Below are 26,377 nucleotides of genomic sequence, written 5' to 3' on the forward strand. Positions count from 1 at the left end.
CAGAGATTACACTGTAAACCATGTAGCTGACAAAGTGGACACAGGAGTTGAGCAATAAATATTTGATCTGTGTTGACACCAAAGAGCTGTGGAACAAGCAAGTTTGTGTTAGTTCAGTCTTTAAAGGAAACATTCCAATCACCATTTTAAGGAAAAGGTGGCTCACTTTAATAACCACAGGCATTGGTCACTATTTAACAAGACATTCTAAAAAAGTAATCACAATTTTTCTGATAGTTTACAAGTGGATGGTATACATTAAGATACAGAGGTAGAATTTCACTTTTACAATGCTTCACTAATACAGATTACCAAATTCAAGGCACAAAATTGTTCGCTTTACAAAAAATACTGTAAAAATGTCATTTGCTGTCCTACAACGTGAGTACAACTCAAAAATCTTTACACCCTTTCATATTCTGAATGTAGAGTTGCATCAGGCATTATTCTATTTTTCCTTTGCTAATAATTGGCATATGACCAGCACTTACATAAACAGCTTGTATCTCAGCTGAGTTGCTTTGTCTTTTAGGCACAAGTCCAGTTAGAGAATTCAACACAACAGTTTGCTTGGAGGGGGGGAGGGTGGGGGGGTGGGAGAACTCTGTCAGAAGTAAGAATGAGGAAGAAGAAATGAAACATGTAGTCCATAATAGTAAATTGGACTCTGACATATAGAGGGAAATGGAACAGAGCATATTTCAAATCGAGTCAACTTGGAAAAAAAGTCAAATGAAATCACTGACTGCATTCCTAAAAAAAACCAGATGCCCAGTACAAGTTTGCTTTGACAGTATGTAAGATATTCATTTGCCTTTGAATTGGCAGAGATTTACAAATTTCTTTTCATCTTTGTTTAAATAGAACACACACAGTTGCACCAAAAGAGAATTACACCACAGTTTGGCCATGTGTCCTTTAGAGAACTTGGGTGAACGAGTGAAGAGATGCATTCAGAAACTGTCCTTGAATTTGCTGTAAGATCATGAGCAGTAGCTTAAATCACAAGATTTCCCTCCCTTCCTAAGTAATTTAAGGAGAGTCAAACATTCCATCTTCTGGTTGGAGACAGCTCTTAGAAGCCTTAGCAGACTAAGAAGAGAGATCACACAGTGCATCCCTACTACAAGTAGTATGACTGGTTTACTGTACATACAGTGATATTCTAAAGGACAATGGTGGCAGCTACATTGTAAATTCATTTGAGTTACCTATCACATTTCCCAAGTACTCTAGTCAGTTTTATTTACAGTATATAAAAATCCATTGATTTTTAGAGTTCAATACACAGGTTTAGGACCCAAGAGAATGCCACAGTAAGATGCTGACAATTGCATCTGTTAGATGCAAGTGCACTTTGCAATTCAGTCATGTAACATTATTGCATTCACCTATAAATGTTAGTCCATCCAAAACTGTTAAATTCCATTTTTTGCTTCATTGTTGTTTGTAGCCTGTTTCCGTTGAGCAATGAAAGGATACATACACTTGTCCGCTCCCAAAAATCGATACATGCATACCACTGCTTCAAATGGCAGAATACTGGGAAAAAGAGATTATAGATTTGTTAGAAGACAGCATAAAACAAAAACTCTGCTTACATGCACTTGTAAGTACATGTGCTTACAAGCACTATGTACTTGGTCTCCTTAAAAACAATATAATACCTATTGGAGAGTCTTCTTAAAAGACTTAAGGGATTTTTATTTCACAGGGCTACTTTCAGAGAATTGAAATTCTAGAGTCGCAACCATATAGGCAGGCAGAAAGGAAAAAAGCAGAAAGGAGAAACAAGCTGTTTATTCACATGCTTCCATCTTAGACCAGATTTTCTGTTTCTTCACAAGAAGTACGATAGCCTGTTTTAAAGAAGAGGGGCAGGGGGGATGGGGGGCAAGGGCATCACAGAAGGCCTAGTAAAAGCAAAGCATCTGCTAAAAGCCACATCAGCAGAGGTCATCAGACATGCAAGATATTCTTTAATGTGGGATTAGTGTTAGTTAATGCCATTCTTTGATCACCAGATGTCTAAAAACCTTGATTTATATTCTAAACTCAATCATCCATCCTCAAGAAGAAAGGTCCAAAGTAAAGACAGCAATTTCCTTCCCCCTCTCCAGATAAAATTCCAAGAGGTGATTACATGATGGATACCCGGCTGCAGATCCTCCTCTTGCTCTCACATGAACAAAATATCATTTTTATTTCAAGTGTAATACTCAGGGGCTCTAGTGAAGGAATAAAATGGGATTCCTCAACTCCTGGTAATAGCAGCAGGCACTTGTTCAGTGGCAAGCAGTACAATTCCAGCCATTAGGAATAATGACAACTGAAGCACCAAGAAGTAGATGTCACTGGTACAGGTGTCTCCCGTGCCAGCAGTACTGCTTGTGCAGTGACTGGAGGGCCTTTGATCTAAAGGCTGCTGCCTGGGGCACAGATTATGCAGAAGCTTTGATCTCCCTGTTGGAAGCTGAAGTGTTGAACCAAGAAAACCCAAAGGGCTTTTGATGTGGCTTTTGCTGCATAAGGCACCGCTTGTGCAGGAAGCACTGAAGCACCCTCTGAGCCTCTGGGTGAAAGAGTTATTTCTTAAATATACTGACAGTAGCCTTCATTTGGTGTCAGAATAGACACATCTCTCTTCCAGGAAAGAGGTGAGCAGTAAATATACCTCTATTTTTTGGTGAGCCTGTCCACCAAGAGACACTTGAGCCAGAGGAGAATAACCACCTTGTAAGTGGAATAAAAAATACCAAGGTGCTCAATTTCAACCATACCTCACAGAAAGAAAACAATACAATGCTATATTTTATAAGTTCCTCCTACACACAACATATTTAAAACACAACACAGGTGCCTCTGAAGCTTCTCCATAAACTAGAATTCAAGTGATGTTATATTTCAGGAATTAAAGCAGCTCCTGCATTATCCTGCATCACTGAGATGTCAGCCTGGTTACAGATTAAAACTGTCTTCATTCTAAAACTGCAGTGTGTTAGAATGAAAGAAGTAATTCCTTTAAATAGACCTTTTGCCAATCTTAGACTCTAAAAATTAGTTGTGAAAGTACCGATTTTCAGTTTATCTATCATATCTGTGCAAGTTCTGAAGAATCTGCAGGTAGGAAGGGCCTTCTCACACACTTGTTCTAGAAACAAGCAGCTAGAGATTCCTCTGCTGATAACTGCCTCATGCCCCATTCCTAAAGAGAACTCAAAGAGTCGAATTAAAAGTCTGTTAACAAGAAAATAGGAATCCAAGGAGAATAGAAGATACAAGAATGTTAAAACAAAGATGCATAGATACACAGGACTTCAGTTAAAATGAAGCTTCCCAAGAAAGCAATCTACAAGCACGCAAGCCAAGAGACTTAGCAATTCTAGCAAAATGGCACCTATGGCCTGTGTGAGTGGGAGGGTGTTTGTATCGAGGAACTGGAGATGCTCATGTATTTTGGGGATTGCATTGCCAAATAACTGGCACTTCAGTTCTTACCTTTTCATGAAGGTGACCATATACATGAGGCGAGGTGTGCAGATCATTGGCTGGTCTGTAAGGATGGCTCTCATTGCCTGTTTCACACAGTATTCAGGTTTCAAGGGTGGAAGGAATGGCTCAATTTCTTTTCTGGAACATTTAATTAAGACAGATTAATATGGTACACAAAGGACAGAGACCCCAGTGAACAGTTAATTAACTCAGTTTCTTTGGAACTTTTCTATATTCACTGTTAAGTTACAAAGACTATAGCTCAAAACTTGCATTGCCTGTGTACAAAAGGACAGAAGATCGTGAATTCAGAAAGTCTCTTTTTGAGTCTAACACTAACATATATGAAAGCAGATATTTAATATTTTTATGGTAACACTTAAGTTATCTTTAAATACTTTTATCACACTACAAGCACAGAGCAGAAGGAGAATTCTACTCACCTGATCCTGCACCCTCTAAACATTCCTGTATCTACAAGGTAAGGGCAGACTAAAGTAGTTTTGATTCCGTCCTTTTCAGCAGCCTTCAATTCGTGGCTCAAAGACTCATGGAAGCCTACAGCTCCAAATTTGCTGGCACAATAATCCTGTGTTGGCAATGAACGAAGCAGGAAAAAAAGGGACAGATATGAATGATGTTCAAAGCCAGCATACCTGAGGTGATTCTGCACAGATTTTCAAAGCAACAACAACAGACTCTCACTGAATAGAGCATCACATCAACTCATTTATCACTTTACTTTTGAGGTAATTAGCACAGAATCATGAAAGCAGGAAAGCTGAATGTAGGAGGATATTACCATGGATTCAAGTCTTTGAATCAGGCAGGCTCACATGACAAGTTACTCCAATTACCAGTTGGCTTAATAATAAATGGTGCAACAAAGGACTGAGATACCTAATACTACCTTGGGTCAGATTTGAAAAACCTTGAAGAGTTGGCAGGGCATAGGTGTAAAAATCTTAGAAGTGTTATTTTTAAGGTTAGTTTCAACAGAAGACACAACCAAGATTTGAGCTCTTCTATGAGATGCACAAAGAACTCAAACACTACTGCTGTCTATGCAATTACTTTTTATTGGTGCTGAATTTAGTGTGCTTTCAGTTGGATGTGTCCATCTCTGTTGGTGGGCACACCCAGTCTAGGAAATTCCTTGTAGCTTTTTCAAGACAGTAAACACCCTAAAAAGCCTTAAGTTACACCATCTTCATTCATTTATGTTATGAAACACTGCAGTTTAAGGCCCTGGATTGAGCTTTACCTATACACAAAGAAGCCTATGCTTGTGGGGTAATATGACTGTTATTATTTTAGACACCTTAATTAATTTTCACTAACTGCATGTTTTTTGTTCACACTTGCATTTGTATTAGTTACTCAAGAAACAACAAGCTCTAATCCTAACATATTTTTATGCACCAGACAAGTCTCACAAACTGGAGTTCTCAAACAGCTGCTAATGAAGCAGGCAAGCCATATATTCTAGAAGGTTTGCAGACAGTTCCTCATAGAAACAAGAAACATTACTTTTGAAAGCCCTTGCTTTGGCTTCAAGCTTAGCATTGAAGATCTTGACAGGAATAGGCTGAATGGCACCTTTCAAGTTCCTGAATTTATCAGGCAACTCAAAGATCACTTGGCATTCTGAAAACCCCAGCCATCCTTGGTTTTTGCTCTAAGTGCCAACTCCACCATCGAAGTAAACGAATGCAACGCCTGCCCAAGTCCTATGGCTCCCACTCACAGGGAGCCATGTGTTGATATTGTACTCAGCACCATAACCTCCAAATACCTTTGAAGATTTGACCTTATTTCCTCTAGCTGATAATATTTAAAAAAAACTTATCTTTGGCAAAAAGTGCCAAATTTTTTGTTCATTATAGTCTAACAAACCTCCACTCCAGCAGTACTGAATAACCCCAGTGAACTTGCAACTGTCACAATGTGTCCATGGTTCATTTCCAGCATCTTGGGAAGGAATGCTTTAGTGGTCTACAAAGAAAAAAAACACAGAACAAGAACAAACAAAAAAAATTTAAAAACCAAAAAAACAAAGTACATGTAAGCAACATAAAAAAATCACTTAATGAACAAGTTACAATCGTAATGAGTTCTCTGAACCTCTCAGTTTATTATCAAGAATATAGAAATACAATCATTTTACAGGTTTTGAACTTGAGTTTGTCAAAAATGCTAACAGAAAACCTGCAGCTTGTTTGTGAATCGAGATAGCAAGGCAGCAAGGATTATATCTGCAGAAATCCTAAGGTTAAAGGATCAGTTGAGCTCAGACATGTTTATTTTTCCAGAAGAGACTAGTTATCAGAAGGAGATAATTTGACCTTAAAATGGAAGTCGCATTTTTTTAAAGATAGAAAACAAAATGCAAAGTGTTTAATTACACCATCCAGCACATCTCTGATGAGACCAGTACAAATTAACAGTTCTAATTACTGACAGTGTTTTTAAAGTTAGATATTGCTAATTTTATCCAAGTAACTTATCGCCTTAGGAATTTTATATTAAAAGAAATACTACAGTTGGAGTTTTTGCTGTTGTTACTTTTTAGCTACAATAGAGCCAACATCTGCTAGTTTAAATTACCTCCCATCTATCCATAGCACTGCTACAGCTAAAAAGACATGATATACATTTCTGTTACTAATTCCTTGAAAGTTTAAAAATAAAACAAAATAAACTCAAAGCAAGTCTCAAGATGAAACTTTAATTTTAACCTCCAATGTTTATGTTTTGATTATAACAACGTTTGTTTCCATTTAAAAACCTGAGTCAGAGTTAACACCTTCAAAAAATTAAGCAACACACATTGAAGGCACTTGCTAGAAGATCACCCCTACTAGAATACCTATCTTTGTCATCTCTCTTCTGAAGCTGACTTAACACTTCCCCACTTTAAATAAGTATTAAGCAGAGCACCATATTTACAACAAAAATCAATGAAGTAGTAAATTGGTATGTGTAGTTATGATGTACTTCAGCTTTTAGGTTGTCAGTGTACTATATGAGATCACTTCTAAATTGCCCAAGAACTTCAGACAATGCTTTTTAATCACAAACATGCCTAGTTAATATGTTAATCTATTAGTGACAGAGCTACTAATCTATTCCAACTCATTCAGTACCATTAATGCTTTATCTTCCCAAAAACCTACTCTTCCCATGTAATTTGTATCCAAACTCTGAGCATGCAAATGCCCCTTAAGTACTTCCTACTTGCTTATTTGTTGGTCTGAGTCTTGTCAGCTGCATTCTTAAAAAGACATGCAAACTACAGCTGAATCAATCTAATTCCATTCTTATGCTGTCTGCATTTTCCAATCACAGACGTCAGGACAGTTTTACTCTAATGATTTTCACATGTTCTTGTACAACATTTTTGCCTGCAGGTGTTAAATGACTAATCCAGACCTCCTAACACCACACAAAAGAGTGTTTTCACTGGACAGCTGGCAGATGATGGAAGATTAACAGACCTCCTGACTCCTTGCCTTCTCTACTGTTGATTCATACAACTCCTAGATTCTGTCATAACTACATAACAAAGCCAATTATAAAAGATAATCTGACAGCAAGCTGCCTTGCAGTTGTTTCTTTCCTCATGGCAGGGATCTCTAAACGTCTTGCACAGAGCCTTGGACAAGAATTCAGTTTGCTGTTAAACTAATCTGTGCCAGGCACACAAAGTTTCAGCCTCTCTTCCCATGTTGCATGGCAACAAAACCCAGTCATCATCGGGCACGGCCACCCAAAAAAGAGGTTTTGCTTGAACAGCACTGAAGTTTTACAGAGTGTTCTTTATTTGCAGCACTGCAACCCCAACAGTGTGTATTCTAACCCTGATCCTCCGTGCTATCCCTGCATGACATCCTTGCTCCCAGCTCAGTCCTGCTAAACGATTTACTCCACTCCCGAACATTTGTCAGTTCCATCAGCAGTTTCCACTTACGTCTCAGCTATCTGTCCACATCACAGTGGAATGACTGATTGCCACCTCACATTGCCAGAAAACTTGATAATGCAGACTGAAGCTCTGGCTACAAACCACAGCAACTACAGTGAAAGGGGCCTTGAAGTTTGTCTTGGCGGAGAGAAAGAAGAGAAAGAAGTAGTGACAGATTTTTTTTCCTACCACTTTCAAGGCATGAGTCAGTATTGTCTTCCAAGAGATGAACAGGCAAGTGCACCAAGCTATTATGTTTGCTATGGCACTTCTTTTTATCCTCTTTTTTTTGTTGTTTTTAATATGGTGAACTATAACTATGTGTCTATAAGTGTCTATGTTTAGCTCAGCTGAGGAAGAGAATTTTCAAAGTCCTATAAGTATGTGTATATATATATATATATATATATAAATATGCAACACAACCAGACTAGTAAATTTCAGAAAGCCCATTCAACTATGCTATACTATTTCAAAGCATAAAGATTATAAAAATTGAGTTCTCAGAGCTTGTGGCTAAAGTTGCCCATTTTCAACCAGATGAAATTGGCACATGACAAATACAACTTGTTGAGGACACTTTTGGGTGATGTCTTCAGCATCTCAAGTGCAGACTTGAGCAACTCCCAGCAGCAGAACTACAGTCATTTCATGTAAGTCATCTCTTAAAAGCCATTTATGGCTAAATTGGAAAAAAAAGCACAGCTCGTCTACTTTAAAGACAATTAGAAATTCATGGAAATTTTTGCATGAGATCTCAGTATTCCAAGACAGCCGGTTCAGAGCAAGCCTCTATACTCTGTTATGGCACATTATTTCAAAAATCCACTTAAAATCTGAAGGTGAAGTAGTCTATAAAGATAGCATAACTATCATATGTAGTCTTAGCAGTCAACTTAGCAGTCAACTATCAACATCTCCACTAAATGGATGTCAGAGAAAGTCATCTCGATTGCTGCCATCCTCCAGCCATCTGCAGCAGCTGGGAGTCAGCACTTGAAAACAAGCGCTGTCAGAGGCAGACACACCCTACCGGGGGATGCATTTCCAGGCTCAGAGTAAATGCTTGCCCACTGCTCCTCCCAGCCTCCTCTTGCTGGGAAAAACAATCCCAAAGTGAAGTTATTCTTTCGTGGTATAAGCAATCCCCAAATAAATCAGTGTTCTTACTGAGCTTCTGGCACTGCACACGTCCTTGATCAAAGCAGCTTCCTCCATACTCTGGTTCCCAGTTTTTCTACCAGTTACATAAACCAGATCAACCTAGTTTCTTGTTTCTAGTTTCTTTCAGCTTCAACTACATCTGCCTACCAGACCCGAAGTCTTCTGTGTGCTTGTTGTGCTGCTGACAAACTAGTTAAGAGTTTGACTGGTTTCAGGCAAGATGCCTCCTGGGTGGCCTTCCCATCTGGAGTTTGTCTGAACAGGTACACAGACCACATTTGTCTTCTGAGGTGATGCATGGACATGCTAATCCTCCATTTAAAAAACAAAAAATTAGAAGACACCAAGCAAAAGATGGGTTTTGTCCATGGCATTAGAGGTCATGAACCAGGCCCCCAAAATAATTCAAATCAAGTCAAGTGGTTTAATCGAACTATCTGCCTTCCGGTTTGATCCTTGAAGCTTCAGTTTTACCTCTCACAGCTGCACAGGAAGACATTTAACCAAAACATAGAAGTATTTAAAGTCAGAGCTGGGTCATTTATTCATGACAAACACACTACAGTTTTCCACACTGAGGAGAAACCAGTAAGTAGAATATAGAAGTTGAAAGGAATTGTGATGCATCAGGGCAAACAGACAGGGAAGTTATGCAGTGTTCACCATCAAGAAATGCAAGTTAAGCATCTTCTTCAACCAAAATTAGCTCTTTTTCTTTTTAAGGGGAAAAAAACCCAACAAGAACCAAAAGCAAATCCCAAAAGCATAGTAAGATCATGAATTTTCTAACCTGCAGTATACTTTAGATACATAGAAACTAGATAGGAGAGACAGAACATATAAAGCTGTTGTGAATAGAATAGAGCTAGTTTTTCAAACTAGTTAATCCTTTAAGTTTTTTGGAAACTACAGATCAATTTTTAGTCTTCTGAGCACTTCCCTCTATCCTTTTGAATATACCAATAAGACCAAACTATTCCCAGTAGCTGTAACCAAACTTCTATTTCATGTGCACACAGCTTAAATGACTTATTTCTCACAAGTGTGAAACTGAACAAGCATTTACATGTCACTTCATAGCTTTCGTAATCTGTTCTCAACATTTTGGTTTACGGCAAATTAACTTCTAACAGTCTAGCACTTCTTCCCTCCCCTTCCCCAAATTCTTTAGTTCCATTCTTAATGAAACAAAACTCCAAAGATTGTGCAACACAAAGAGCAGCACAGCTGCAATGTCAAGACAAATTAGTCTAAATACAGCAAATGAGAATATGAAGAAATACTGTGTTTGGGAAAGTGATTTTTTTAATTAAATTTTAGATTAATTATTTTTAAAAAAGAAAGCAAGCATCCACAGAAAACTATGTTAGCTGTATGCAGCTCAAAACAATGGATACTAAATGCAGAAAACACACCAAAGTAGAAAAGTATGTGCTACCTCATATTTAGAGAGTTGCCTTTATAGCAAAGAAAGAAATGAACAGGTACCAACACATAAGGTCCTTTAAGTTTCTCTTTTTCAATACAATAGATTACTTCATACTTTCTGCCTTCTGTCCACAGCCTTTCTAAACTATTTTAATGGCTTAAATACGCTGTATTATTGTAAGGCTGAAGTACCTTTATGCCAAAGTATATGCCAAAGCTCATTTTCCATATAGCTCCTTCAGGTAAAGAGCATGGTTATTTTTTTGAAGGCTTATCAAGAGAGATGAATTTTTACATCACTAGTTATACACAACAGTGGTGTACTGGTGTAACAGAAAACACTTTCTCCCAAGCAACAGCTATTCCTGACGGCCAGAGCAACTGCCTAACAGCACAAATGAGTGCACTTTTGGGTAAATGTATTATTTCATCTTCATGATAAAAACTATTCAGGCAATTCCAAGCAGCAAAATTGGTGTGGTTAGGCAAGGACTCACATCCAGACAACTCTGGGAGCTAAGGTACCAGAGACCATAACAGCCTGCTGCCACACATTTGCTGATTTGTTAGTTTTACAGTGACAAGAAAAATTTTGAATCTAAAATACATGTTATATCCTCCTTCTCCTTAAGCATGGACATACACTCTTATTTTCTTCCCATTCTTCTTCACAGCCTACAGCAGAGCACACTGCAAGTTCTCTTACTCCTGAGCAGAACAGCATGTGGCCACTCCACCACAGAACCAGAGCTCCACATGCCCCAATTTCTTGCTCCATTCCAGTAATTGAGAAGAAATGCACCAAGATCTGACAAAAGAGCACCTCTAACTTTTCTGCAGTCTTACCTGTAGTAGGTTTGTCCAAACTATGTGGTATTGCACTAATGCACCACTAGAGATGTTGAAAAGGAAAGGAAGGTGCCTGAAAGGCAGAAAACCCCTATGGCAAGCTTATCAGTAAACACACTGAAGTTGTTTTCAGCTACAGTCATATAGCCCAACTTATTTCAAAAGACAGCCACTTTACATACAGCTTATAAACACAGGTTAAAATCTCACTTACAGGATTACAGAGGAAATAATAACCAAATTATTTAAGAAGAGGCCTTGAAAATATTCCCTAGAACTCTTTCACAGGAGGATTTATCCAAGTTAGGCAATGCAATATCCAAAATGCCTTCTCACGCACCAAAGTATGAATCTGCAAGCCTGCATTTTAACCATTTACTTTCCTTCTAGCTTTTTTATTTGGTTCCAAAGAGAACTGAGAATAATTACTTGCCATTTGAACAATCATTTCAATTACTTTTCCCATATAGCCTCCACATCCTTCCTGAACTCCCCTCTACAAGTATCTCTGAAATGTTAGCTTAAGGTGGGAACATTAACAATTTTCATGATTACATGAAAATACCAAATATTGAGTTGAAGACTGGAGAGACTACACAATACAAAGGATGTAGCTCTGACAGTAACAGGCTGAATACAGCAGGCAGACAGAAGTCTACAACTACTGTTGACCTTGCTAACACAAGGGACCAAAGCTGTACTTTAAAGGACCTCAGATGTCTCTACTGACTGTTTTCAAGAACTGCTGGGCCCCTTCTGGATAATTAGCCAGTGTCTAAGTAAATATTTGAATAGCTGTGGAAATTAGAACTATTTTTGATCTTTGGTTTCTATTCTCAAGAAATGATAATGAACTATAGGTCAGAATTACACAGTCTTTCTAGAGTAATGAATTAAAAAATAAAGTCACATTTCTCTGAATGTTTTTAATAGCACTACCCAGATCCTTTTGAAGCAAAAAGGATTAGGAGTTTTGTGTTAAAAGCAATATAGGAAACTATTCACAGATTGTCCTCAAGTGTGCCTTGCACAGGCCCTGCATTCAGAACAAAAAAAGCCAGACCTTCCAATATTTAATCTGAAAAGAAGTCCCTTTGTTACTTATCTCCTGGTAGGCAACACAACCTTTAAGTTCTCACTGAAGGTTTATTTGTCCTTCACATAAAAACCCACTGTTTTGGGGCCACAGGGATTCCTTTAATATTGAACTGCACCAGCAGTTAATGCTTAACATGCATGCACAGTTAATAATGCTACAACTGCCGTGCAACCAGGAGCCCACGAAAGAACATGACAGACTTAAACAAAATTCTGTAATGATGATGAGTAACACAGAAGCAAAGCTACTCATACACTCCCCAATACCTTGGATAGCCTATATTCGCAGACAGAGATAAATCTACTCAGTTTAAGAAGTGAAGGTAATAAAATAAATACCCTCAAGATGTTAAGTCACAAATGAAAAGAAACATCAGTTAAACTGTATATAATTTAATACATAGGCATACTATTTTAATAAATAGGCATACTTTTTTTTCTCTCTGAACTCTGCATGAAATACTGCATTGAAGTACATGAAGCCTTAGATTAGTAAAAAACACAAGCTATTACATGATTCACTTGGTTTAAAATTTATTATTAATTTATGGAAGTAATTTTCTCTACCCTCATGACCAATGTACATACATAAAATCCCCCGCTTCTCAACAGACATATCAAATCAGCTGAGAAGCACCAAAGTTATATAAAACAAGGTTAAATCCTATTTATGGAAGTTTGTAAGTGGGTTTGCTAGTAGCAATAAGCATCTGTCACACCATTTGCTGAAGAATATGTATGCTACAGCCCACATTTACATTACTACATTGTTTGGTATTTGTATTGTTTAGGGTTCAGTTCCAGAATTTCTCCAGTTTTCAAAGCCAATAGTCACCAATTTTCCTATGAAGAGTTCAGTTATCATAGTGGTTCCTCTTTTACATGGAGTTAACTCATGTTGACTTTATCAGACAAAAGCTGAAACTGAATTAAATAGTTTCCTTAATCAGAACTTAGTGCCACAAAGCTGTTTACAATGGGTAGACAGTAAAGATAAGATAAGTAATGCTATTAAACAAAAAAAAAAAGCACACAGGAAACTAATACCACTAGTTATCTCTCAAACATTAATCATTGATTTCCACTCTTTACTACTAGAACTAATTATGCTATGCCTAGGGCAACCATTGCCTGACTAAATTGCCTTTTGCATAGTTTGTTAATAAGGCTTAGTTGAAAAAGGCTGTGTCTACAGAGAGAGGGATATGAAAAATGCTGAGGGTAGAACATTGCAACAGAAACTTTTATTACTGTTGCCTTATCACATCACTACATTGTCTCCCCCTCCTTCCTTATAAGGACTTAATTTCCTGTGATCTTACTCTACACTGGAGCAGAAAACAGCTTTGTTCTCCCTCTCATGTAAAGTGTAGGTTAAGTACTCAAGAACACTACCTAAGTAATACAATTCTGACTTCAGAAGCTTGCCTCTTGAGCATCAAGGTGGAAAAGTAGCACTCTGCGGCTAATCAGACTTCAAGGTCTCTTCAGTAAAGCTTTTCTGCATCCCCCACCACTGCATCAAAATAGATTTTGTGTGCACCATAACCTAGAGCAGGGGTTTAGGTACACAGAACACAGGCAAAGGCAGCCCTGATCTCTCCTAAAGAACACTTTTCACTTCTGTTTAGGAGTCACTACTATATATAGTTTCTGGGCATTAAGAAACTCAGGTATTCAAGCTGAACTACCCTTGTTATCACTGTATCAGAAAATGGAGGTGGACCTGATGACCTTCAGAGGCCACTACCCACCTCAGCCATTCTGTGAGTCGCCCCTTAAGTACACCAATTCCCTGCTCAACAGCCCAGTCCCTCTTCCTCTCACAGACGAAGAAGTTCATAAGCCAGCTGAGACCTTGCACTCTTCATCTGTGTAAACTGTGTAAACTGCAAGTTTATCAACACAGAATCTTAACTAACTGGAAAGGATGCCAACTCCTCTGCTACATCTCTCCTGTATCTCTCTGACAGGAGCTCTTGCCTGCAATAAATTATCCTGCTCTGAAACAGTGTCTGTTCTACTTCCATTTCTCCTTCTCCTTTGGCCTCAAGCCCCTTCTGCTGGAGGGAGGGCCCAATGAAGCAGTGCAGAGCACCCAGATGAATTTCTTGTGGAATTACCATATTTTCAGCCAAATTCAGCACATACATGTACCATACTGTTTTCAAAAACTATGTCCCCCTGGCTATCAGAAGACCTCCTGTAACTACAGTACTGTGCCAGCTTCTTTAGGACATTCCAACCCCTCACAAACAATTTTTCACACTTTGAATTTTAATGTTTTTAAAGCTTGGTCAGAGCAATCCAAACGTACTGGATTCCTGACAGCTAGCAATGAACAGGGAAAAAGAGTATCTCTGCCTAAGTCATGTAAAAGTGCAAGAGATAGATTGCCAATGATACTTGTTGTAAATGCCAAAGTAATCTAAAAGAGGAGACTGAATAACAGAGGTAAGATGGCATAGTAAAAGGGATCTTGGAGGCCCAGCTATGTGTTTAATCCACCTTACACATAAAACAAGCAAGTCTAGACCAAAGTGAAACCAAGGTATACCTGCAGACTTCTCCAGACAGCACAAATTTAGTGCATATATAAGCAACAGAACCGAAGGTTTCAAAGTACTCGCTTGCAAAAAGCTGACCTCTTCCCTCATAGTCAAAGGCATTTTATTAGACAAGCTAATATTTATTCTCTGTAAATATTAATCTCATTCTACTCCCAGACTATTGTAGCTATCCAAACACCATTACTAATCACTTAAAAGAAGTATTACATAGTTGGCAGCCACTGAAAAGTAAGATGCATCTTAGAAAGTGAATCCTTCCACTCATATCTACCAGGTCAGTATTTGAGCTTTCTATACAGCCACGACTAACAGAGCTCCAATGTGGCTGTGACAGCACAGATACATGCCTGCAAATTCAGGAATTTAAATGATAGTCTAAGTAGGTAGCAGCACCGACCTTGTATTCTTCAACAGGCAGATATATCAGTAAAGATGACCTAAAAATAGGTTTATTCAAATGTCAAATTTGAAATTACTTTAGAGTTTTCTACTCAAGTAAAACAGGAAGTTAACACTTGCCTACTCCATTCCACAAAAGGTGGTTTAAGCCCTGCTGAAGTCAAGTGACTAGAAATTCTACTTTGTTTATATACTGACAAATGGCTGTGTCAAAGGATTTGTAGCGTTTCAGAGCTATGTTGACATTACTGTAACTAACACATTAGTCCCTCACCTTCATTAGCGCAAGTTTGCAGCAAATGTCCAACCATTTGGAGAGCAGTTATTTATTGCCAGCTATTTGAAAATCTTGACAAAAATGAAAACATGTCCCTATGAGTCTACAAAAAATCCACATAACAAATTCATTTTAGAAAAAACTATTAGATAAGAGCTCAGAAGATTTTTTTCAGTGAGCGAGAACAGAATCCAACTTTTAAATACACGTTTTTCTCCAGCTTGCCATAAGCTTAGTCATCTTCTGGACTATTTAGTAAAACTTGGTATTTTAGTCTACAGGTTTCCAAAGCATTACTAGAGAACAGTACTGTCAGAACCACTTACGGAAAATATGAAGTCATTATTCATGTTTTATTACTTTTGTAGCAAGAAGTGGCTAAGCAGAAAGGGACTGCCATATTTTATAGATACCTTAAGGCCAGTACCTCTGAACAATGCAATTCCTAGAGTACTTGCAGGCAGATGAAAGCTGAGTCACTTTACTCATCCTGCCCAAGTCAGTCCCCAAGTCATTGTTTTGAATCATTTCCTCCATAACAAGGAAAGTGATTATGCTACAACAGAGTATCTCACAAGAGGAACAAGACTAGAAGGGAAGTTTCCCTTTCCACATAGCAGTCTTACTTGTGGAAACAGAAAACTAGGGAAGATGATAGAGCTGAATAGAGATTTAACTTCAGCATTTCTTTAGGAAACAGTAAGACCCTAAAAGACTATGACTTCCTGTGAAGTAACTCACTGAATGAGAAGTAATATTTTTAAAATGCATGAAGCTTTTAGGTTTTTAAAAACCCACGTGTTTATGTTTCATACTTCTCCTCACCCTTCCTCAAAAGGGTGTACAGAAAATAAATAGTGTTTAGCAGGTAATTTTTTTGCTTCATAAGCCAAAAAAGGATAAAATGATCAAAAGACTCCAGCTAATACAGTGACTAAACCAGCAACTAATGCAATTTACAAAGATTCTGCTTGCACAGGCATTTTAAACAAACATCAGCAAACTCCTCACTTTCTTAGGGGGTGAGTCTTCAAAGAGAGAAATACTTCCTTTGCCTGTCTGTGGAAACTATGCTTATTTCCCACAAGCTGAAACATGGCTCCAGCCTGGCTTTTTTCCACATTCTGCATTAGTAAAACTGATTTCTAGAGAAGTCAAACAGTGCAGTAGGCACAGAGATCACAGCAATCATAGTATTGTTTCAAGGTAAATAAGCTAAAGCTGTAAAACAACATTACCTGATGTGTACAGAAAACTAGCTTACCTTTATCTAAGGGTTTTTAACAGTTGTAATTAAAATACTGCCATCTCTTTTGAAGTCAAGTTGTTATAGTCAGACTGTTATGCCACTGGAGGATGTGTTATGGCCTGGAATCATTTATGACTACTTAATTATTTAGAGGACATAAATCCTACTCAAAAAAAAAAAAGGCCCAAGAATGAGGTTTCACTAGGATAATCATGGAGGCCTTGTTCAGCTTTGTGGTTTTATCCTATTCCTCTTCACCTTTTCCCCCACACATTGGTTACTTCAAATCTGAAATGCTGATGTGGTGATTCTAGCCTCCAAACAGAAAAATGAATCCACTTGGGCAACAAAATTAGCAGCTTTCCTCCCTGCCCTGCAGACAAGTTAGTGAGCTGAACTAGCTCACCCTAACATCAACTGAATATAAAAACTAGTGCAAGGTAAGATACAGATTCAAGGGATGCCACACAAGACAGACTGCCACCACTAATCTGCCTTGTAGTTTCATCCTAGATCAACAGGAATTTTGGACAAGTTACTTTTAAACACACACTTGTGAGCTTTTTCAAAACAACACTGAAAAGGGGAGTACTCAAGAAGCTGTCACACAAGTTCAAACAAATGGCAGAAGCAACAAGCACCAGGGCACATTTAGGTGCAGAATTCAACAGCCAAACAAACTTGAATTTCAAAAGGCTCACACTAAGTCAGCCACCTCAGCTCTGCAGCTGTTTCAGCATTTCTTGGCCTACCATGCCCTCCCATCCCAGTTGTTATAACTCACTCATGTCAAGTGTTAATTTGACTGACATATAAATCATTTTACTAATATAATTATTTACAAGAACAGAGTGTTCATTCAAAAGTGTAAGCACAGATGTAAATCTCCCCACATTTGTGACATATCTGCTTTCAAACTAAACCCTCAACCCTCAAGATTCTATTAATCTCAAAATCTATGCCTACTCACCTATATTGTAACTGCATTTTGAAAGACTGAAAGACTCTAATTTTTAGCAGATGAAGTCTAAGACCACAGGTAAAAGCATCACATGCAAATCAGCTTCAGTTTGCCTTTGCAGAAAGACATCTGCCATTTTTCACAAAAGACAGAGAGGTATCAGTAACTCAGTTTTACCATCAGTGTCAATAGCCAGAAACCTCAAAGGTCAAAGGGAGCAAGGCTTATCAAGTGAGTGATGCACTGGCTTTTACATACAGAGAATTGTGGAAAGATTTAGTACTAGAGTACATAACAAAATCCTTTCCTCCCCACAGAAAAACCCCGGAAGCGGAATCAAAGCACGAGAAGCATTGGGAGAGAATAATAGTTCACAGCTGATAAGGATAAAAGTAGAAATGATTTAAGAAGTGCAGTGCTAAAATGACAGAGATGGTGCTACAAAACATAACATTCATCTTTCCTCAGCCTGTCTAGTCAGAGTAATTGATGACACTGAGAGCTATGAAAAAGGATTGCTTACCCACACAGATCAGTTAAGAAAGGTCTTAGGCAGTGCTGCAAACACTGGGTTAGCAGGACACTCGGCTGCATCAAAATCAGGATTGCTTTTCTCCACCACTGTGCACATGAACACAGCTGTCTTCTCCAATTCTGCTGCAGTTACTTGGTTATTACAGAAAGTTAATAACAATGATATAACATTAACCTAGCCAGTTTTTCATAAAATTAAGGTGGATGTTACCTGTAGATGGAAGAATTTGGAACTTTAAAATCCATTGCCTTTCTAACTGCCATAAGACAAGAAAGGCATACACATGGTCTTTTAGATGAGTATTTCACTAAAACATTGAAGAGCTGCTCTCTCCACCTGTAGCAAGGTTAGGCACCACATTGGCAAACACCATCGTCACATTCAAGGTTTTCCTGTCTCCCCACATCCTTCACAAGCAACTGCATAATTGCAGACTAAAGCCAGGTCAGACGTTTTTTCTTATTCAGCTGACCTACTGCGTTCCATAAGGAGGAGGAATATAACCATCATACTGATCACTCATCCAGGACCATGCCTTCAAATAAGATTAGCAATCCTGAAAACATTTACAGTTTGCTGACAAGTCTCTAAGCCTCAGAAAAAGTCACAGGAGACTAAAGAGTGAGATTATCCCAAGTGCCTTACCTCTGTAAGCTACACTGCACTCCAGCTTCATTTTAGATGAATGTAGAATTAGAAGCTACTTATTAATTAATACTTCAGATATGTTTGAAGTAATCTTGGCATGGTATTTTCAGGACAACTTTCCCTTTCCTTAAGTGAACTTTCACAATGCTTTTCTGTGAAATATTACGGTTTTCACCTAAATTCTTCAAGCTTAATACAGTTTAGTGAGTGGGAGTAAATGGCTGATCACACTTTGTGCTACCACCTTGGACACCAGTCTACAGGCAACAAACTATCCATGGGTCACAATCTACGAATCTCTATTTTCTCTTCCTTGAGACGATAAGATCCATAGCAAATTAAATCCCAAAGTATGTCCAGTGCGGCAAATTAAACCCCAAAGTATGTCTGAGAGAAACTGTCACAAAGGCTTAGGTGTAACTGAAGCAGTTCAAGGAAAACATTATGGAAGGTCATTTTAGAGCTGTTAACTGACTGGAATTATAATCAAATACTTTACATCATCAGTGAGAGGGAAGGGAAATGCACAAATTCAGCTATCATTTGAACAAAAGAAGTCAGTATTTTTCAATCACACAAGGAAGATGCTCTAGAACAGAACATATCTGTAGGAAGGCTGGTGTTGTAACACATTCAAAGAATCTTCAATATGCTTTTCCCACAGCCTTGACTGTTGCTAACTAGTCAAGAGTGCTGTAATTTATTCTGCTCACACTCTTTGATATGCAGCTACTTATTTATCATCAAGATACAGTAGACAATGAAGAACCAGGACAGAACAGACTCAATAGCTCTTAGGGGCTAGAGCTGAGAAACACGTGGAACAACTACAGTTTAGTGGGCAGCACTGTGGAATCCCAATTATAGATGCTCAAACTCATGATTCCCACACAAGGCAAATGAAGAGGCGTTTTGCATAAGACTAAGACCTACCTAGCACCCCATCCCTACACACTCAGTTATGCATGTCAACACATTGAGTACATTGCCAAAAGATTCATTTTTATCATCTCCCATTGCCATTCTGAAACTGGTGTAAGATTGGTGCTATGGTCAAAGCTCAGACATACAGGCCCCTAACTAAAGGGTCTGGGCTGGTGTCTGCATCAAAAAAGAAAAGCTTTAAAAAAAACAAATGAAAAAACATGTATGTTTTTTAAGTGACCACTATAACTAAAACATGATTACAAAGCTAAGATACAGATACACACAAATTGCAAGATACAAGCTATAAAATTAAAGACTGCATGATGGTAACTGACAACTGTGCTTGACACAATGCTAGTCCTCGTAGACCATAAAGTAAACCCATGAGGAAAGCTCCGAACCAGTAGCATTGTGCCCATTTTAACTCCAGAAATATATATCCACCCCTTTATTTTCCAAAACTTGTGCTAAGTACACTGCTTTATAAAATGGAAAAGTGCAGTTTTCTAGGGTGTGCATCTGGAAGACAGTATTTTCTCATTTGATAGATTCCCTCTGTTTTTCTGAGAAATGAACCCAGAAACATATGAACAGCAGAACCATACCAAAGCACTTATAAGTTTTAAGTATGACTAATATCACTATTTCCATAGCTAAGAGTATGATTGCTTTTTCCTTCATACTCACTACCCAGCATGCTACCGCAGTATATGAAACACATGTGCTGTCCAGGGTAATTTACTGGTGGCATGGAGTTGGAATAATTGAGCAAGGGAAGAGCTAGTTTTGATGATACATTTTGGATCACATACAAGTGTTTTGCTTGAACTTGATCCGGCTCATTTTTCAAAGAAACAAGTCAAGAACACAGATTAAACTTTGTAAGTGAACATAGATTAAACTTTGTAAGTGAACTTGTGCATCTTGAGGTACATCATCATGAAATTATTAAAAAAAAAGGAAAAAAACAAAGCTAACTTTACTCATCTGAAATACTAATATAGCTGGGTGGCCTGCTAATGGAATATTGTGTCTATATTTGGTCATTGCTGCTAGAATCCTAAATTTGATAGAAAAATTAAAAATTATGCCAACAGGCCAAAAGACTTAGCAGGGTATAGTTTCAAATCTCATAAGCTGCATTTTCTTCCATAGAAGATTCCATGTGCACACTATGTGTAATACTTCTGTATTTGAACTAAACAAACTACAGGCATAAGTGAGCTTTATTTAACACCAGGGAGCTTAAAGAGAAGACAATAGATGAATACTGATACATTATAGGTAACTATAGCCCCTCCAAGGCTTTAGCAATCCTGTCAGTCTAATGAGACTGATAAGTACAGCAGCTGCATCAATGGGTATTTAATTTAGTAACTCTGTATTAACCATCTTCCCAAGGTATATTTAAATTTTAGAGGTTTTCATGAATGCCCTAAGCACCTGAGTACTGTTTCTCTCTCCAATCAGTATTTATTTCCCCACTACCAATGTTGGGCCATCTAAAAATTACTTCAATTTCTACAGAGATGTGAGCATATCTTCAAAAAAAAAAAAATCAAACAGCTGTAAATAAATTAAAAAAAAACCTACCCAGGTTAAGAAAGCAGTACACAAGTTTTTAAACTCTGGATCCTAGTGTCTCTCTTTATGGATTTTTTTTTTTTTTTTTATATGACAGAGCTGGAGCAGAATGCTTTTGCTTCCCCCTTATGGTAAGTTGAAGAGAACTCTCTAGGAGGAAAGATTTAAGCCAAAATATTTGGAGTATCCACATGAGAGGGAAACACAGATCACTGATCTCTTAGAGCTGAATACTGAAGACCTGTTGTACAGAAGGATCTTCATGTCACAGAATTTCAGAACCTGCTCATCACCCTGTCTTGGCCCCTTCCCCAGCAACCAAAACTAGAAAGATGGCTCAGGTATTATAGTGATGTCCAATATTAATATCTACTTATCCAGCAATAGACTATTCTTCAAGAAAGTGCTAGAGTAGGTACAAGACTCTGAAATTGTCCCAAAATTAAGAGTTTGTAGTTTTATTCAATACGGTGCCATTTTCTAAAATCACAGTATTTTGATACTTACGCTTTATTGTACAACTACAAGAAAAAACTCCTGTATTTACTAAAAATCTGATTTAGCAACAGCTTTAAGTTATATTGTGACAACATTTTTGAAATTTGAATCCTGACACATCATAGAAAATTTCCTTGTCTGTAGAAATTCAGTTCTAATAATTGACAAGTGCAGCCAAGTAAGTCATTCTTGCAACAGGCTGGCAGGAAAGATAGTGTTACACCCCTGCTACAATTTTATGCATCTGCAAATTATAGTAAACCAGAACTGGCTTATTTCAAACCGGGAATGGATTTTGTCCCTATGTTTTTAATATCAGAAGCATTCAAGTTATCACAGCATGAAATAACAGGTTTTTAATACTGCAGTGGATTTTACGCTGTGGAAATTGCTACATGATGCAGTGGTGACATTTTTATATAGAACACTCATAGGAAGGATTACACAAATCATGCATGTCAGCAAAATGGAAAGCATCTGTTTAGGCTGTTGCATGCTGCTAAGGCTCTCTTAACTGCCAGTTTGTGATATGGTACACAGCCCAGTTGGAGTCACAACAGCAAAACAGTGACAGATTTTCATGTCACTGCTTACTGCAGAAGTTGGGCAGCCTTCCGATGGTAGCTGCTAACATAAAAGCAAGATCAGATCACCTTCATTCTGCATGGAGAACAGGCAACTAATATGATGTCAAATGTTTCAAAGGACAGTATTGGAGCCTTATTTTTAGTTTTTATATAGAAACACATTGAGGCTTGATTAATGATTAAGGGATAAAAAAAGAATTTCCCCCAAACCACACTAAAAAAAAAAACCCCACACAACACACCAAAACCCCAGAAAGTACAGACACTTAACTACCGAAGCAGTATTACATGTAAGATCCATGTCTTTACAAAATCCATTTAAAGTTTTTTGGACTAAACGCCCTCCAAGAATACTTAAAAGCCTACATAATGCTCCAGAGTATTAGCTTTGCTTTTGGACCACCAGTTTAGCTGACACGGAAAAGACTAGCTGTATAAGACTTCACACATCTCGACACATTGTTCTATTTAAGTCAGCATTGACTTGCATCAAAAAAGTTGGCTTCAAATCAGCTGATTCAGATGATATCTTATGAATTAAGTAGTATTACTTTCAACAGAAGTCCACCCACTATTGGTCAAGCCAATCTTTTCTGGGACCATGAAGGGGAACACAAGGAAAAGAGCTGTGCCAACAGCAAAAAAATAAAAGGAAAAGCAAAGCATGACACAGAATCTACAGGAAGTTTACATATGAACAGATCCTCAATTAAATCTAAAGGGTGTTGACTACTCCTTTAAAACTTAAGCCAAAATCTCAAGTTCCGCAGTCCAGACATAGTTATACATTCTTGGAGTAATTTTTTTTTTTTAAAGCCACTTGACACTAATGTTTAGAGATAGATGAATGGAACTGTTATGGAAACCCAATCATAGCAATACTAGACTCTAAGTTTAGTTTCCTATTACTGTAAGAGACTCAGAACACACAGAGTGCTTTAAAAAGGTCCCTGAAACTGTTATAAATAAGTGTATGACTTAGGCCTGAAGGAAGAACAGCTGGAGAATTTAGGATCCTCCCATATTTTAACTCATGGTGATGTCATAATTTAGAGTTCTTGGAAACTGTCAATTCAACATTTAAGCCATATCAATAACAGTCATTAAATCTACTACACATCCCTATTGGCTTAAGCACCAGTTTGACTTTTATTAAGGGGAACGCACAACTCCTAATTAAAAGAAGTCACACAAGTATTCTCAGAACCTTTCAGATTACTTTAAGATATATACTTTGACACTTTAAAAGAACTCCTAAACATACTATCTCCTGTGCACTCTCTGCAAGCTTTATAGTACATTGGAAAAAGACTGCTCTGCCATTAAGTGTTTCACAGTGCAGATTTGAAGGGGCTCCTTTAGGGTTATGAAACAGCATTTCATTTCCATGTTAAAAAGTTGGCTTGGGAGGGCCTTCTAAGTTTTGAAGAGGAGGCACCTTATAGAATTGTATTATGAACAGGTAAGATCAGTCAAAGAAGGTTTAAGTTGAAGTATATTTCAGATTGCTTAATCTTCTCATTGTTATGCAAGTGTATTTCATAACCTTATTTGAGGAATCAAAGAACAGTTTTAATACTAACAATGGTCTCAGTCTGACAGCTAATGCTAACCCAAGTGCGCATCATGCCCTCCTTCAACACTCCAATTTATGTAACTCCACACCACTATGGGTCTAAAAATAAACCACACGGGAAAACAAGGTTTAGATGGACAAAAAGAGTAAGACCACATACTTGTTCTCCTTAATTGGCACCTGCTAGTTGTGGAGACAATACCATCCCAGAAACCATCATTAAGATTTTCTTATTTCTACAGGCAGCCTCCAGAGAAAGCCATGAGGGTAAATACACAGGGTTCCTGAGAAAGTGTTCCTGGCTTCATTTCTTGAGAAATCTTTTTTGCCTTTCCTCCCAGCCTTCAAAAGGAACAATTTGCCTCCAAGGCAATTCAAAAAACATTTTCAGCAGGGGTCTTAAAGATTTCTTTTCCAGAAATATGCAAGTTTGCTATTGTAATCATCATTAAAACAGTATATTAAAGCTGCTAATGTGCTGGCAGAAGAGTATGTAAGAAAAGAAGCCATTCATTAACAGTAACAACCTTTAAGCAGATTCAGAGATTATTGCTTGTAAAGGATTTAATATCCAAAGCTACAGAAATGGCCACAAGACTTAGAACTCTGGATTCTAGGAGGATACAGCTGATTAAAAACTATTTGTTAACAATCTTAATACCAGCATTCCTGTTAAACAGAACAGTCAACTTAAAACAAGAAATACCCAAAGCGGTGATCCTACAAGTGCAAAAGAACAAGTACAAACCTCAAGGAGACAGGAGTTCTGCAACAGCACTTCATTTCCCAAAATTAATTACCAACAAGGGCAGCAGAAAGGAGTTTATATTTACCCAGAAGTGTGCGTGACAGTTAACCATCATGGTCCTCTCAATAAGCTCATCAGGACACTCCAGAAGATGGTGCCCGGAGACCACACCAGCATTGTTAACCAGGACAGACACCTCGCCAACCTCCTTACGGACCCTCTCAGCTGTCAAGTAGACATTCTCTCTTTTGCCCACATCACAGGTGTATGTGTAAACCTGCAAGTTGCAATGGGGCAGCACATCTTTCTCTCCATCTGCAGCCACTAAAGAACACAGATAAAAGAACAGAAGGGGTGGGGGGGCAATAAGGTTCTTGCTCATATTTTGACATTCAAACAAGTAGCTCAAACAGAAATAGCAAATACAATTTCAAACCACCAAAACTTCTATTTACTTTGGTGTCATTGCAGTACACCAGGAGTCAGCTATTTACTATCGCTGCTACGTGTTTTAGGAAAAGCTGCAGGTTTTTAAGCCGCTGCTGGAGTCCGAGGCTCCGCGAAGCAGGTCTGCGCTCACCGCTGCCGGCACAGGGCCGGCTCCGGCTGGCAAAAGCACCGTCGGGGCGTCTGATACTCTGCGCCCGGCGGTCTCCAGCCTAGAGCCGCTCTCAGGGCCCGCCGCAGGTGAGCGCTGCTCCGGGCTGGACCCGCCGGGCGCGCAGCCCCGGCTCCCTCTGCCCCGGGCCGGGCAGGTGAGCGGCGGGGACAGCGCGGGGAGCCCCGCCGCTTACCTCCGGGGGCGGCGGCGGCCGCCTCCTCGGCCATCTCCCGGTAGATGTGCCGCACCATGCCCGCCGTCTCCTCGTTGCTCTGCGTGTTGATGTCCCACAGCACCAAAAGCGCCCGGCGCCGGGCAAACTCCAGGGCGAAGAGGCGGCCCAGGCCGCTGCCCGCCCCGGTGATCAGGCACACCTGCCCCGCCACACTTTTCTCTTTGGGCCGCACCAGCCACTTGGCCGCGGCCAGCACGAACGCCCACAGCACTCGGAAAGTCACCACGAAGAACTCCAGCAGGATGTTCATGCTGCCGGACCGCGGGGCCGGCGGCACGGAGCCTCCTCGCCGCCCGGCTCCCCGACCTGCAGCCGCGCTGCCCGGGACCGCCCGCCGCGGGCACCGAGGTCACGGGGGTCCCGCCGCCGAACTCCCCCGCTCCGTGCCGCTCGCCCTCGCAGCCCCACGCCCCGCCTCAGTCACACACGCCGAGGACGGAGCCCGGACACGGTGCTGCCTGCCTGCTCACCGCCTGCCTATCCCGCACCGTCCCGCCCGCGGCCCCGCTACTGGCAGTGAACATCTTGCTCACTCGGCCCCTCTATATAGGGCGGACCGAGAGGCCGAGCCCCTCCCCCGGGCCGGCCCATCCCGCCCCGCATTCCCGGGACCCCCCGCCCCCGTCCCGCTCCGCCCCGCCGCCGGGGGAGGTCCCCGACGGGAATGGGGACGGGACAGCCGGTGCTTCGCGCTGCTGGGGGCGGGCGTCCCGGCGGCTCCGGCCCGCCGCAGCCCGCCCCCGGACTACAAGTCCCGGGGTGCGCCGCGCCCCGCCGGAGCGCCATGTCGGGCGCGGTGCCGCAGCGCGGGTTAGAGGAACGCGCGCGGGCGCTCAAGGTTCGTGCTCGGGGCTGGAGACGCAGGGAAGCTGGAAGCCCACAGGAACCACTGGGTCACCGCAGGATGCACGATGCCCGCGTGCCTGAGGATCCTCTGCTGAGCTGCGAGAAACCGCTGAGGAAAACCCCCATGACTTCTTGGTCTGT

General features: G+C 39.7%; 1 protein-coding gene across 2 annotated transcripts; it reads right to left on the bottom strand.

Annotated features, from left to right (window-relative positions):
* Window positions 1–144: 144 nt before the first annotated feature.
* Window positions 145–25,903, bottom strand: RDH10 (retinol dehydrogenase 10). Of its 2 annotated transcripts, XM_068186657.1 has the most exons (6): window positions 25,349–25,903; window positions 24,640–24,878; window positions 5,389–5,487; window positions 3,936–4,081; window positions 3,499–3,630; window positions 145–1,542 (listed from the first exon to the last, which is right to left on the bottom strand). In XM_068186657.1, exons 1-6 carry the CDS (start codon window positions 25,638–25,640, stop codon window positions 1,419–1,421), a joined length of 1,032 nt encoding a protein of 343 aa, XP_068042758.1. In that variant the 5' UTR covers window positions 25,641–25,903; the 3' UTR covers window positions 145–1,418. The 2 variants fall into 2 exon arrangements, with proteins under 2 accessions (XP_068042758.1, XP_068042766.1); XM_068186665.1 differs by lacking the exon at window positions 5,389–5,487 and having other exon boundaries at window positions 25,349–25,878.
* Window positions 25,904–26,377: the final 474 nt, after the last annotated feature.

This window comes from Anomalospiza imberbis, chromosome 1 (assembly GCF_031753505.1).
Source record: "Anomalospiza imberbis isolate Cuckoo-Finch-1a 21T00152 chromosome 1, ASM3175350v1, whole genome shotgun sequence".
NCBI classification, from domain to species: domain Eukaryota; kingdom Metazoa; phylum Chordata; class Aves; order Passeriformes; family Viduidae; genus Anomalospiza; species Anomalospiza imberbis.

Bases quoted from the DNA above. Each gene is read 5' to 3' on its own strand.
- RDH10 (XM_068186657.1), bottom strand. From the start codon at position 25,640: ATGAACATCCTGCTGGAGTTCTTCGTGGTGACTTTCCGAGTGCTGTGG. The intron at 5,488-24,639 runs GTAAATATAAAC...TTTTCTTTGTAG, and splicing joins ACTGTCACGCACACTTCTGG to ACCACTAAAGCATTCCTTCC. The intron at 3,631-3,935 runs GTGAGTAGAATT...TAAATGTTCCAG, and splicing joins TTTAGAGGGTGCAGGATCAG to AAAAGAAATTGAGCCATTCC.